The following is a 13,990-nucleotide window of genomic DNA, read 5'->3' as shown; positions in this document are numbered from 1 at the left end:
TGTGTGTTTGAAAGGATTTTCTTGAGAAGACTGTTGTGTATAAATTAGCAGTTGTGATGCTCCTCTGACACATTTCTGCATTCCGTCGTCTTCCGTGTTTTGGCTTGATACCTTGTTTTTAACTGTACGTACGAAGCTCCACCACAGCGTGCAGCTGTGAAAGTTGGATTGAACTTTGACTGCGGTGAGCTTGACATCATGTGGGGTGCGCTGTCCAGGCGGAGCATCACGCTAGCTCGGTTTTTGTGCGTCACCCTGTGACACTGTTTGTGTGACACTCCCATTTTAAATAATTGGTTTTAGAACATTGCGCGTCGCGTTTGAGTTCTCTGGGTGAAGGGGCCTTAAGGTTGCATTCACCACCTGACAAGATTATGTTAACATCAACCCTCCACAGTGCGAAGCAGGATATTTGTACTTTTTGACTGACAAACGGAGGATCATTGAAAGGATCAATTACAATTTAACCGTTTACCTTCAAGTGCAAATTTAGTTAACTGTGTCTCTTCGTCCCAGGTTGTATCTGAAACAATGCTCACACTCAAGTCCCTAGTCGCTCCCAGTAAAAGAAGATGGTACTTGGATATCAGCATCAGTGCAACGGTGGTGATTGTGGATGTTTTTTTTATAGCAGTTTAACTTACTGAGCTGTTTGAATGTTGTTTTGAATTTGCAACCGTGCATATTTGCATCCACCTCCAGTTTGGCTAATTGAACCTGTCACCAACTATCTGCTGTGGCTCACAGTTTTTGAACCTCAGAGAGAATCCTGATGGCCTGTTTTGTCTTTTTGCAGATGTTCTGGAGTGTATACAACAACATTCCTGCAGTCACCAGCCTTCCTTTGAGATGTAGCTATCATTTAATGCGCGGAGAACGGAGGCCTCTGTGGTGGGTCACATTTAACTCGTTTCCTGTCGACGTTATGTTTTTTGTCTCTGGTTGTTGGTAGGTTTGTATTACAGTGGAATTGTTTTCATAAACTTGATAAACATATTGGTCTCACATGAAATGGCAAATACCAATTTTTAACATTTTGCTCCAGCAAAGAAAATTCATATCTGATTTTTAACACTGCAGTGTGAAGTAACTCATAAGGCCCCTTCAACATGTAAATATTTATATATATATATATATATATATATATATATATATATATATATATATATATATATATATTATTTCATGTCAATAGCTTGAACTAATTGAACCATAACTCTTTTGCAAAGACTGGTTTTAGGAATACCTGCAAAGGACAAACCCCTTCACATGTTTTGATCACAAAGGTGTAATATTTAAATGATGCCATTATGAGAATTAAGGTCTTTATTTTGTTGTAAACATTGCAACTACTTTTGTTAAATATTTGGAATTTATATGCATTATTACTTTTTCTATTAAAGTTACATCATTAATCTTGTATAATCTATACCTCTGACATGCCAGCTTCATTTTGAAATTGTCATTTTTCTATTTCTAACAAAAGTCAAATGCTAACCTGCAGTCTTGTAATAAATTATCACTTAAATATTTCAAATGATTGTTCACATAATCCAGTTGTTAAGTGTGATGTAATGCATCATGTGATTTTCAACTTCTGGGTCCAAACAAAAAAGGCGCACTGTCATTAACATTGACACCTGCACTGAGACGCTCTGATCAGACTACACTTAAACCGTTGCACACGGATAACAGCACTAACATCCCAACATAAAACTCTTTGTATATTGTGCCTAAAACTCTCCTGGATATATTAACTGGGTTTTTAGACGTTGTTATTGTTTGTTTTATGTAAACATACGAGAAGCACAGGTTGTTTCTCTGTTATTTTCAATGGGAATCACCGTGAACCGCGATCGCTTCCTGTTCATGTCATTCTGGGGAAAGTGAAGTTTGCTCTTTAATGTCCTGTTTGTTGTCCTTTACAACACTGTTTGTCCTCTTTGTTCCAGAGTAATATATATAAAATGTCTGAAATTCGGTTTGCGTTTATTAAATTCCATGCAGGTTAAACGTAGCAGACACGGATTATTTGGAATATTTGTTTTCAGGGTCTCATGGATGCAGTCTCTTATTAACATGATGAAAAGCATACAAAATTACATTTTAGTAGTACAGTGGAACCTTGAGTTACAAGTTTAATTTGTTGTGTGACCAAACTCGTAAGCCAATCTGCTCATATTTCAAACGAATTTCCCCCATTGACAATAACTAAAATAATTTTAATCCATTCCAGCCTTGTAAAATATCCCCAAATTACTCTAAATTATGGAAAAAAAATGATTAACCTACAGACATGTATATTTTACCTGTGCATAATAAAATATATAAAGTAAAAGAAAAAAGTTTTATTAAGTGTTCTTATCTTAGAAACAGACGAATGCGGTTAACAGAGGTGGAGGCTGAGAAGGGAGGGACGGAGGTTTGCGCACACTGTAAACATAAACTAAACTTAAACTGTAGATCCTTAAAAGCATCATACAGACGTAACTTTAATTGTAAACTTGTAGGTCTTTTGGATGAAACCTATCCAAGGAGGTTTGCTTCTGCCTGCCTTTCAAAATGTTGCGGAAATGTGACGGACAAGTGTCTTTAAAAAGTGCTGAAGCATGACCAGTCAATGAAACAACTTCATCTCCTCTGTTATATATGTCCTCCATGGCATTTTTTTCCATTATAATCCAGTTTTGTCACAGTTAAACACTTGTTGCAGGACATAGCCTTCCTTCGCAACAAGTGCAGCAAAATTTGCTGCCTTAACGTCCACACTAGAAGCTTCTCCCCCTTCTCTCCAAAGATTGATGTTAAGCCCCTTTCACACTGGCATATTCGTACAGCTGCTTATTGCGGCATATCGTCTACCCTGAGTTGAGCAGCTCTCTGCCCACTTTTAGCAGCTCTATGTCGAGTTTTTGCTGCCTACACAGCAGTATGTTGAGGGCTATGTGCGTAGGATGGAATAAATTAAACATGTTTAATTTTCTTCGGCATGGGGCACTGGACACAGTTTTAAGCAGGTCTGTGCAGCACAGCGTTACTACATGCAAATCTGTGCAACACGGCGCTCCTATACACAACCAAAAACTGAGTGCTGCTTCCAGAGGAATCAGCTGGAGAAGAGGATCACGCAGCTGCAGCGCCTCTGTGTGCTCACAGCTGATGTAACTGATGGATGTGTGTGTGCTTAGAACAGGGAATTGAACCTCAACTCATAAATCCAGAAACAGCAGCTCTCGTTCTCTCTCTCTCTCTCTCTCTCTCTCTCTCTCTCTCTCTCTCTCTCTCTCTCTCTCTCTCTCTCTCAAACAATAAGCGCTGTGACTTTAAAATAAGCCTCGTCGCTGCATGTCAGTGTGATCATCAGACATCTGATCGATCAGCGGACCTGATTGGAGCAACCAGAGCCTTAAAAGTTTAGAGTCACAGCGCTTCATTCACAGCAGCCTTTACCACAGCCAGACTCAGTAGCATCTGTACACAATGAAAATGATCCACCAAGACAAATAATAATAATAATAAAAAAAAAAATGTTAACTGACTCTTCTGACGTGCACCACACCGTGCCGTAGAGAACAGAGCGCACTTCCACAGAGGCAGAAAATAGCAGCTTTGGCTACATACGTGGCTGTAATGTAACTGTAAAACCCTCATGATACAGTCCACTGTTTTCCAAGCACAGTGATGTGTTCTGCATAGCGGACAGGAGTGAACTGGGTTTAAATCGCGGCAAGATACACACGACTGTGTGCACGCATTAAAAAGCGAGCACATGCAGCTGCAAGCAGATCTTCAAACACAGAAAAAGGCTGAGTACACGCGCGTTTATGGAGTATTTAAATGAAACACAACGCCACAATACACACCTCTATGAATACCCCAATGTGAAAGGGGCTTAACTCAGATTTCCGCTCGTATTCCAAACAAAAATATGGACCGAGCGATGGCTCGTATTTCAGCAAAACTCGTATGTTGAAGTTCCACTCCATTTGTCGACATTGTTTTGTTTGGATCCAGAAACAGATTTATCACGTGATGTTACGACAGAACTTAACAACAGGATGCTGTCATATTTTAAATCACTGTGTTTTTTGAACACTGTTTAAATTGTCTTATTGTATTTTGATTTGGGAAATGCTTTATTTATTTTGTTGTAAAGTACTACACAAATCAATGTAGTTTTTTGTTTTTGTTGTCCAGAGTATTACACTAAATTCAAATAAACTCAAGTACACATTTTTGGCAAATTATAATAATTTCATTGTCTGTCATATGTGAACCTGTCCACTTGGTGACTGTTTTGAATCTTCTAATGTTTCTGCTCTTCTTCTTGTGACAGGGAGGAGGAAAGCAATGCAAAAGGAGGCATATGGAAGATGAAAATACCAAAAGAAAGCACTGTATGTGTTGTGTCTTCAGTGGTGCGGTTATCATGTCAGTTACTGGATTACTGATTGGTTTCTTTGCATTCTTTCACTTTCAGTCTGCAGTTTGGAAAGAATTGTTACTTGCTACTATTGGGGAGCAATTTGCAGATTACTGTGCTTCAGGTAAGTTAGAATCAGTCCATACTGCCAAGCTGTAACATTACTAAACCGTGTTGCTGTTAAAGTCACGGCATTCTGAAATGTGCAGCAGCAGAATCCTCACACCACCAGTTTATTGAGCCTTCTGTGGAAAGGTGATGGTCTGGTGGTGAAGCGTTGGGCTTGAGACCAGAGGATCCTTGGCTCAAACCCCTGTCTGACTGGAAAATCATAAAGAGCCCTTGGGCATGGTCCTTAATCCCCAAGTTAGTAACAGTGTGTAGTGAGCACCTTGCATGGCAGCACTCGGAGAGTAGTGTGTATGTGTGTGTGAGAATGTGAGGAATTATTGTAAAGCACATTGAGTGTTTGATATAGATGGAAATCCATTCATTCATTCATTCATCTTCTACCGCGTAATCCAATTAAGGGTCGCGGGGGCGCTGGAGCCCATCCCAGCAGTCATAGGGCGTGAGGCAGGTTACACCCAGGACAGGACGCCAGTCTGTCGCAGATAGATGGAAATGTGCTATATAAATGCAGTCCATTTACCATTTTGTCAAACTCAAGCCAAGAGTTCATGTCTCGTTTTTAACAGCTTTACCTTGTTCAACTCTACCACAGAGATGTGACGGCTAAAGGGCATATCTCACTCTGGTCAGTGCTATCTTTAAAAGAAATATATACCAGATTATGAGTCACTTATTCCAAGTCTTTACCTTGTGTGGGTGTTGATACAGCTGATAAAAGTGAACTTAGCTAGAGAGTGTGTCAGAAAAATGCACAACAGATTCACTGCCGTTTTATCTATAATTGTTATATAACCTTGGGGACCGACTTAGCTGGCTGAAGGTCACTCCACTGGATGTGTGGTCACTTAGTTCCATGCTTGGACTTGAGACAGCACATCAATCCGGGCTGCTTTTTGTATTCACAAAAATCCCCAACATCAAATACGTCTAAATAAGATTGAAAAGCAAAGAGCATTAAATACATAGCTTGAGAGTTGGAACCAGCAGGGTTCATTTAGAATATCACTGAATATCACTGCTGCTCTGGTTCCAGTCGTTATCTCCTTTAAAAAAAAAAATCCAAGCTAGAGGAACACATGACCATCATTAAAGATCCGATCAATGCATTTGTGTGGGTTCCATCTGTCGTGTCCGTTCATAGTTATTGATCTGGTAAGCAGGTAACGCTGTTAAACAGCTAGGGGAGGGTCCACGGCACTTCTCTTACCTTAACACTGCAGCAGCACTCACTTTATCTCGAAGTCTTCATGTTCCAACCTTTTAACACGCAGATAAAATCCTTCTTTCTCCATGCTTCCGGCTCCAAGTAGTTTCTGAAACGCATTTCTCAAGCTGTGGTTGGCTGTAATTTCGCCACTCCTTCCAGAAGGCATGTACAAAACACTTCCAATGGTCCCTGAAAAATTTTATTCATGGGAAAATTGTACAAGTAATAAACACCACGACTGGTTCTGATGGACCCTGCCAAAACACACTTGTTCACCATTTGGACGTGTTCACCATCAAGTCCACAAAAAACAATGACGATTTTAAGCTGCAAAAAATTCCCATTCATTCCAGTAATGTCACTGAGTGGCCACTCCCTCAAATGGTGTCACTGAAAGCAACCTTCATAACATACAGTGTGTCAGTGAAACACAGACATTTTAGATTAATTTAACTAACCAACAATTCAGCACAGAATCAGACCAGAAACAATTTTTGGCTTCGGGCTTCTGGACACAAGGTTGGATTGGACCCCAAGTGGAAGCATTGTGCGTGGTGATAGTTCCCAACAGCGAAACAATGCTATTTACTGCTTTTTTTATATACACCTTATTCAGGAAGTCCGGGTGGGCGGCGTAATTTTGTTAAGCAACTTCCGGTTTGCCACTGCGCCAATGATTATCTCTGTGGGAACACAGTACACTAGAAGTGTCCGAACATGAGCAGCATTAATTGTTCAGTTTGTAGGTGCCACAACAACTGGAAGAAGAGGAAACTATCACTTTCAGAACAATGTTTTGAACATGGAAAGCAGAGATCTGAGTGCTTTGGACCAGCATTTAACTTGTTCCCTCCTCCATTGAAATACGAGGATCTCCGGTGCTGGCTAAAGGCACTGAATTTGAAAAATCCACCCAGACGTCCCTGTCTATTCTTTTCATTTTATGGAAGAAAAAACCCCACACCACTGGATCTTTACCCAGAGAAATTATTGGACTATAACGCTCCGTTGAAGAAGCCACGGCGGATGCTAGTGAGAAAACGGGTAAGCTGTGTTTGTAGCATTAGCTGCTATCTTATTTACTCATTTTCTGGCATTTGATACAACCAAGCACTGCATGAAATAACACCATACGTATATTAACGTTACATAATCTTGGCATTATGGTGATACTACTTGTCGGGTAGTATTTTAACTTGATTGTGCTTTTATATGAGCTTCAGCGGTGCTGTGCGGCACGGAGCTTGTAGTTCCTCATAGCGAAACTGTCCACGCTGAGTGACAACACAAAGTAGTTAAAAATAATCGAGGGCCACTTTTTCATGTCATCTTCCCACTCTATTATGACCCATGGGTGAGCCAGAGTCGATCCCTTTGACTTTTTCAAAAAGGTTTTTGTTTCTAGCCATGTAATATCTTGTGTTGTTCTGTATTGAAAACACCGCTTACCAGAAGTCCTAATCCAAAACGGAAATGCCTCTGCTGTAGAAGTGGGCCGGGCTGAATAAGGTGAATAGGAATTTATTATAGAAAATTATTATTGTGCATACTTGAGTTTAGCCTTTTGGCTTGGCCCTCCACAATATTTTCTGTTTCTCATTTGGCCCTTTGCAAAAAAAATTAAAATAATTGCCCACCCCGATCTAGAACCTCATTGTTTTGAATCTACACAGCTATGAATGACAAATTTATTCTGCTGTTGAATATCGGTTCAAATAAGTTTAATTGAATATTGTTCATTCAGTTTGCTGATTGCTGCTTTGCTGTGCAGTTTCAAATTTTGCATAATTGTGTCCTTGCTGTGGTTTGACTTGTGTGTCATGAATGGAAAGTTGTTGGAATAGAAATAAGTACATTTTTTTCCTGCTACCACAACCCTCACTGTGTAAATATGTAAAATACAAACTTTTTGTTCTATTCATCCTTAAATTTGTGCTCAAACTGCACCATTTGGGACCTCATTTTCAAAAGGTTTTCCCAGGCGAGGCTCCCTGGACCCCCACCTGTGGGAAAGCAACCCCCTTCCACTTCCAGTGTGGCCACTCGCAGTCTGACAGTTTCAGTTTTTTTTTTTTTTTTTATCTCACCATACTTGTATGTGTGGAATTAGAGAAAACAGGTCACTTTTATCCAAGGCCAAAATATGGCCATCAAGTGTTGAAAAGGCCTTGTGTCTGTCGATCTGCCTGTCTGCCTGCCTGCCTGCCTGTCTGCCTGTCTGTCTGTCTGTCTGTCTGACACAGACCTTGGACAAGTTCAAAGGTGGCAATCCTTGACATGTTGTAAGAGGTCAGAAGGTCACATTCTGTTTCCTATGTTTATGCGCATACGGCCGAGGGTATTTTAGCATTGCATTATATGTATTTTTTTGTCTTTGCCAGTGATTAGATTTTTTTTATTAGCTTATTCTAAATATGAAGAGAAAATCTGATTGTTTTTAAAATTTCTGCGCATCCTTTTTTGACCAGGAAAAGTAACAGCTCATATTTAATCTTTTTGTATTTTAAAAGATTTCTGTTGATTCTCATTATCTTAGTTGTCTCCACCTTGTTGTACCTTAAATCCTGGGACGTGATCACGAAAGGATTCCTATAAAATGGTAGATGGTGAATAGCTTATTTAAAAAAAAAATAGAAGATTTTTGATTTAATCCCTGTACTAAAAAAGATACTTTAGAACAATACTTTAGAGTGATTTTAAACTTTTTTCCAAAATTGTAAATCAAAGATATTTGAATGACCTTGCATGGCCCACACTTTTGGAATCACTTCAAGGGAAATAACTGCATTTTTGTGTATGTGTTTTTTTTTTCTCCATATTTATCAAATTTCATGTTTAAAAAGATGTCCTGTATTTACTAAAACCAGTATAATATGATATGTTTCATTGGGCATGTGTGCAGTTTATGGGAGCTTGCTCACACATATCTCATTGTTATTGATGATGTGTGTAGCTGTCATGTGATTGGTAAACTTGGTAAACTTTAACTTGTCTGCTGTTTTTGTCTTTTTTTTTTCTCCAGACGACGAGGTTGTCGGCGTTAGTGTTAGCGTTCGAGATCGGGAAGATGTGGTACAAGTATGGAATACGGACGCCTCGCTTGCTAATGAAGCAAATATTTTGGGAAAAGTCTATGAGCTGCTCCCATATATTTCTTTTAAAGCTGTTTTTTATAAGTGTAAGTATGACTTTTTTCTTTCAATGCCTTTATTTTGTGGATTTAGAACTGAAATTATACCACAATTTCAGACGTACCCAACAATTTGAAATTATTCATCTTTACTGCCGGTTGAATGATGCTGATTTGAAAGGTGCAGTTTCTTCAGATCACGTAGGATTACTTTGAAATGTAATCCAAAAGTAATCAGATTACAAGTAATCCAAATGTATGTACGTACATACATGTAATCCACATGTATTCTTTCAAAGTAATCCTACCCAACCTTGAGTGCAAGGAAGATTTATGAAGCTTTAATAGCCATCAGCCAAAATCATACGTATTGATCAAAGCACAGTGAATAAACCCTGCGTCTTCATGGCTGCTCCATCTGAGCAGGGACCTTTTTGTTTCTTCACAATAACCAAAGAACACGTTATCTGATTGAAGCCCGTTCTTGTTGGTGCATGGGGGGAGGGGGCTAGAGGAAGTATCCATTTAAGAATGGGGTCAGTGTTCCACATACCAGTTGAAAAGTGGCAGTTTTTCTCTGTACAAATACACCATATGGCGGAGGATCGGGGTCCCGTGCAACCTGCATGATGTATTTTTCTAACTTGAATTTTTATCATTCTTGGGGTGTCCACAAAAGGAAGTTCCCATCACCAGAATTGTTCCGTGGGGGTCACTTTAACGAATGTTTGTCTGCAGTCTTGGACTTACAGTAGTGTTCAGAATAATAGTAGTGCTATGTGACTAAAAAGATTAATCCAGGTTTTGAGTATATTTCTTATTGTTACATGGGAAACAAGATACCAGTAGATTCTCACAAATCCAACAAGACCAAGCGTTCATGATATGCACTCTTAAGGCTATGAAATTGGGCTATTAGTAAAAAAAAAAAAAAAAAGTAGAAAAGGGGGTGTTCACAATAATAGTAGCATCTGCTGTTGATGCTACAAACTCAAAACTATTATGTTCAAACTGCTTTTTTAGCAATCCTGTGAATCACTAAACTAGTATTTAGTTGTATAACCACAGTTTTGTTTTGTTTTTTTTCTTCACATCTGCGAGGCATTAATTTTGTTGGTTTGGAACCAAGATTTTGCTGGTTTACTAGTGTGCTTGGGGTCATTGTCTTGTTGAAACACCCATTTCAAGGGCATGTCCTCTTCAGCATAAGGCAACATGACCTCTTCAAGTATTTTGACATATCCAAACTGATCCATGATACCTGGTATGCGATATATAGGCCCAACATCATTGTAGGAGAAACATGCCCATATCATGATGGTTGCACCACCATTCTTCACTGTCTTCACTGTGAACTGTGGCTTGAATTCAGAGTTTGGAGGTCATCTCACAAACTGTCTGCGGCCCTTGGACCCAAAAAGAACAATTTTACTCTCATCAGTCCACAAAATATTCCTCCATTTCTCTTTAGGCCAGTTGATGTGTTCTTTGGCAAATTGTAACCTCTTCTGCACATGTCTTTTATTTAACAGAGGGACTTTGCAGGGGATTCTTGCAAATAAATTAGCTTCACACAGGCGTCTTCTAACTGTCACAGCACTTACAGGTAACTCCAGACTGTCTTTGATCATCCTGGAGCTGATCAGTGGGTGAGCCTTTGCCATTCTGGTTATTCTATCCATTTTGACTGTTGTTTTCCATTTTCTTCCACGCGTCTCTGTTTTTTTTTTTTTTTTGTCCATTTTAAAGCATTGGAGATCATTGTAGATGAACAGCCTATAATTTTTTGCACCTGCGTATATGTTTTCCTCTCTCCAATCAACTTTTTAATCAAACTACGCTGTTCTTCTGAACAATGTCTTGAACGTCCCATTTTCCTCAGGCTTTCAAAGAGAAAAACATGTTCAACAGGTGCTGGCTTCATCCTTAAATAGGGGACACCTGATTCACACCTGTTTGTTCCACAAAATTGACAAACTCACTGACTGAATGCCACACTACTATTATTGCGAACACCCCCTTTTCTACTTTTTTTACTAATAGCCCAATTTCATAACCTTAAGAGTGTGGAGTGTGGCCAATGCAGGATCACTTCCTGCATTGGCCATACTCCTGTGATTTTGGTGCTATTTTGACTGAGGAGCTTTTCTATTCCCTGTACAGCTAATGTTCAGCTTCTCAAACAGTTTCCTATCTGACACGATGCTTTATAGCTGATTTTCACACCAACAGCATTTGAAATATAATTTGTATACAAACTTGTAACAAATTCATCTGGTGATGGATTATAGGATTTGGTTAAGCAGCCACTGATTCCAGGTTTTAGAGTTATAAAGTGTGTCCTGTGTTTAATGAGACGGCTTCATATTAATTGTGAATATTTGGATTTTTCAGCTCACATGGATCACCACGCCTTTGAGGGAGGACGCTCAGGACATTAGATTGTATTGCACTTTTAAAAATTGGAACTCTGTAGATCTGTGGATGTAGCAGCCACAAGCTAGTCAAGGAAATCATATTGGAGTCAGCAAAGCAATGTTTTCACTATTTTATTATAACTTTTCCTGACTGATGTTTTTTTTTTTTTTTTGAGTCCTGAAAGTGTGAAATGGGAGAATGTATGAGGCATAAATGTCACTGATTTTGTTGTGGGTTTGATTTTGCACTGTATTGGACTGCACTGTCCCAGTCCTGTCCTCTGCACAGCCTCTTGGCCTCACTGGTTGTTTTAGCTGTCAAAGTAGCTATTTCCTAATTTGGTCTGTTGTTAGCTGTTGGATATATAACATATTTCATTTTGTGTTATGTTTTAAAGTCTGCTTATTGTGTGCCAAAGCACTTTGTAGCCAGTGAGAGCATTTGCATCCCACTGAAGAAGTACCGTGTCCACCTGTACAGAAAAACGTGAATGTCGCATCCATAGTCAGTAAAAATGTCTTAAATATTACATCACACTTCATTGTTTGTCTTGAAAGACCAATTTTAATGTTTGACGTAATATAGTATATGCCACTGACAAACGTTATGTTACTGGCAGCCATTTGCCAAGACTTTGGCAAAAGCCTGGAAATGTACCCTATAGAATGTAGTGAATCAATGCATCCTTCCACTTTAACACAGTAACTAAAAAAAAAAAAAACAATAAATTCCATCATCCAAATTAAAATGTAATGTAATGAGGATAAAGTGATTCAAGTTTGGTTCACTTTGATGTCCCAGATAATCCAAAATAATTGGTTTGTGTATGTATTCCCATATATCTATCTGCATCCTGATTCAAACCCCACCCCTGCCACATTCCTCCATGTATGTGGAGCTGTGTCAGGAAGAGCATCCAGCGTAAAACTTGTGCCAAATTGACATGCAGATCCACCTTGGACCTTCAGTGGTGACCCCGAGTGAAAACAAGAGAGCAGTCAAAGGGTCTTGCTTTATTCTGCTGGACATGGCTGGGCTTGCTGTAGAGACTAATCTGGTGTTTGAAATTAGGAGCAGGTGTGCTTAAAGGGTCAGGTAGCTTGAAATAGTCAGTTTCTTGATTTTCAAAAGCCTTGGACTGGTGGCCACCTAGGCTACTACTGCTTGTTCCGATGGATATATTGAAAATTGTGTCAAAATGGGAAAAAAAAAAAAAAATTCAGATTCTTGAAACACTTTTATATTTTTTCACCCATCAAAGAGATGAGTAAGAAAACCTGACATGATTGATGAATTGTGCACTTTAATTTGTTCTATAACTTTATTTATTTGACATGAAGATTTAAAAAAAAAAAACTTTGGAGTTGCAGCATATAATTAGGCACGTCTTTAGTGAAAGGCACTAATCCCCCCCCCCTTCCCCATTTCCTTTCTTCCTTAAAAAAAGATGAGTAGAAGATAGACTGCTTTTCTGTCTAGCAGATGCTCAAAGAGCTTTACAGCCGCACTTCAGCTTTTAATCGGGGTTGCTACAGCAGATCCAAGTTGGATCTACATGTTGATTTGGAACAGGTTTTATGCCAGATGCCTTTCCTGAGACACCTCCACATTATGTGGAGGATGAGCAGGGGTTCCCTTGAACCAGGAACCTTCCACAATGGAAACAAGAACACTTAACCGCATGATGCCTCATGTATATTTTCCCAGCCACGGCTGGTACTGATTTTTACCACTGGGTAAAAAAAAAAAAAAAAAAAGTTCAATGAAATGGTTTATACACTGATAAAAAATATAATATGGCCATTGAATTGTTTTAGCTTGCCCTGGTTGCTGTGCAGCAACTTACCCCAGTTACTGAGCCAACAGTGTGGTGGTTAGCACTCTTTGTCTCATGGCAAGAAGGTCTGGGGTTCAGTTCCACACATGTCCAGTTTTTTTTCTCCGTGGAGTTTGCATGTTTTCTCCGTGGGTGTTGTCCACACACTCCAGGCTCTTCACACCATCCAAAACAAAAAAACAGGCTCATTAGGGGCAGCACAGTGGATTAGTGGTTAGCACTGTTGCCTCACAGCAAGACAGTCATGGGTTCGATTCCCACCTGTGGCCTTTCTGTGTGGAGTTTGTGTGTTCTCCCTTTGTTTGTGTGGGTTCTCTCCGGGTGCTCCGCCTTCCTCCCACATCCAAAGACATGCAGGTTAGGTGGATTGGAAACTTTAAATTGTCTGTAGGTGTGCATGCGGGTGCAAATGTGTTTGTTTGTCTATATGTGGCCCTGTGACAGACTGGCATCCTGTCCAGGGTGTACCCCGCCTCACGCTCTATGACTGCTGGCATAGGCTCCAGCCCCCGGCAACCCTCGATTGGAGTAAGTGGTTGAAGATGAGACTCATTAGGGTTTGCTTCTTTCTTGGCTTCTGACCAAGGTCGTATCTCCACATCTGGAGTTGGTCCTCAGGTGCTGGACTGTAGCTGCCCACTGCTCCTACTGGACTGTGTCTTACTGTAATTAGGATTGTTAAATGCAGAGGACAAACTCTGTGTGTATTCATGTATGTAGTGATAGTGAAGACATTCCTACATTTTATACTAAAACATGAACTAAAACTACAAAATGTGATCAAAATTTGAAGACAAAATGCAAATTTATACCCATCAAAAATATAGACGCAACAGTTTTCGC

General features: G+C 39.6%; 1 protein-coding gene across 2 annotated transcripts in view; it reads left to right on the top strand.

The window, feature by feature from the left end:
* Positions 1-11,787, top strand: part of LOC117507647 (eukaryotic translation initiation factor 4E type 3-like) — a 46,482-nt gene extending 34,695 nt beyond the window's left edge. For both annotated transcript variants that reach the window (XM_034167470.1, XM_034167471.1), the window contains 5 exons: positions 797-891; positions 4,337-4,397; positions 4,481-4,547; positions 8,785-8,940; positions 11,287-11,787. In XM_034167470.1, the coding sequence (XP_034023361.1) occupies positions 797-891; positions 4,337-4,397; positions 4,481-4,547; positions 8,785-8,940; positions 11,287-11,333 (426 nt within the window). In that variant the 3' untranslated portion in view covers positions 11,334-11,787. The remainder of the gene's footprint in view (positions 1-796; positions 892-4,336; positions 4,398-4,480; positions 4,548-8,784; positions 8,941-11,286) is intronic.
* The last annotated feature ends 2,203 nt before the right edge of the window (positions 11,788-13,990 follow it).

Source organism: Thalassophryne amazonica, chromosome 3, assembly GCF_902500255.1.
Source record: "Thalassophryne amazonica chromosome 3, fThaAma1.1, whole genome shotgun sequence".
Classification (NCBI taxonomy): domain Eukaryota; kingdom Metazoa; phylum Chordata; class Actinopteri; order Batrachoidiformes; family Batrachoididae; genus Thalassophryne; species Thalassophryne amazonica.
This window is presented reverse-complemented; position numbering and strand designations above follow the sequence as displayed.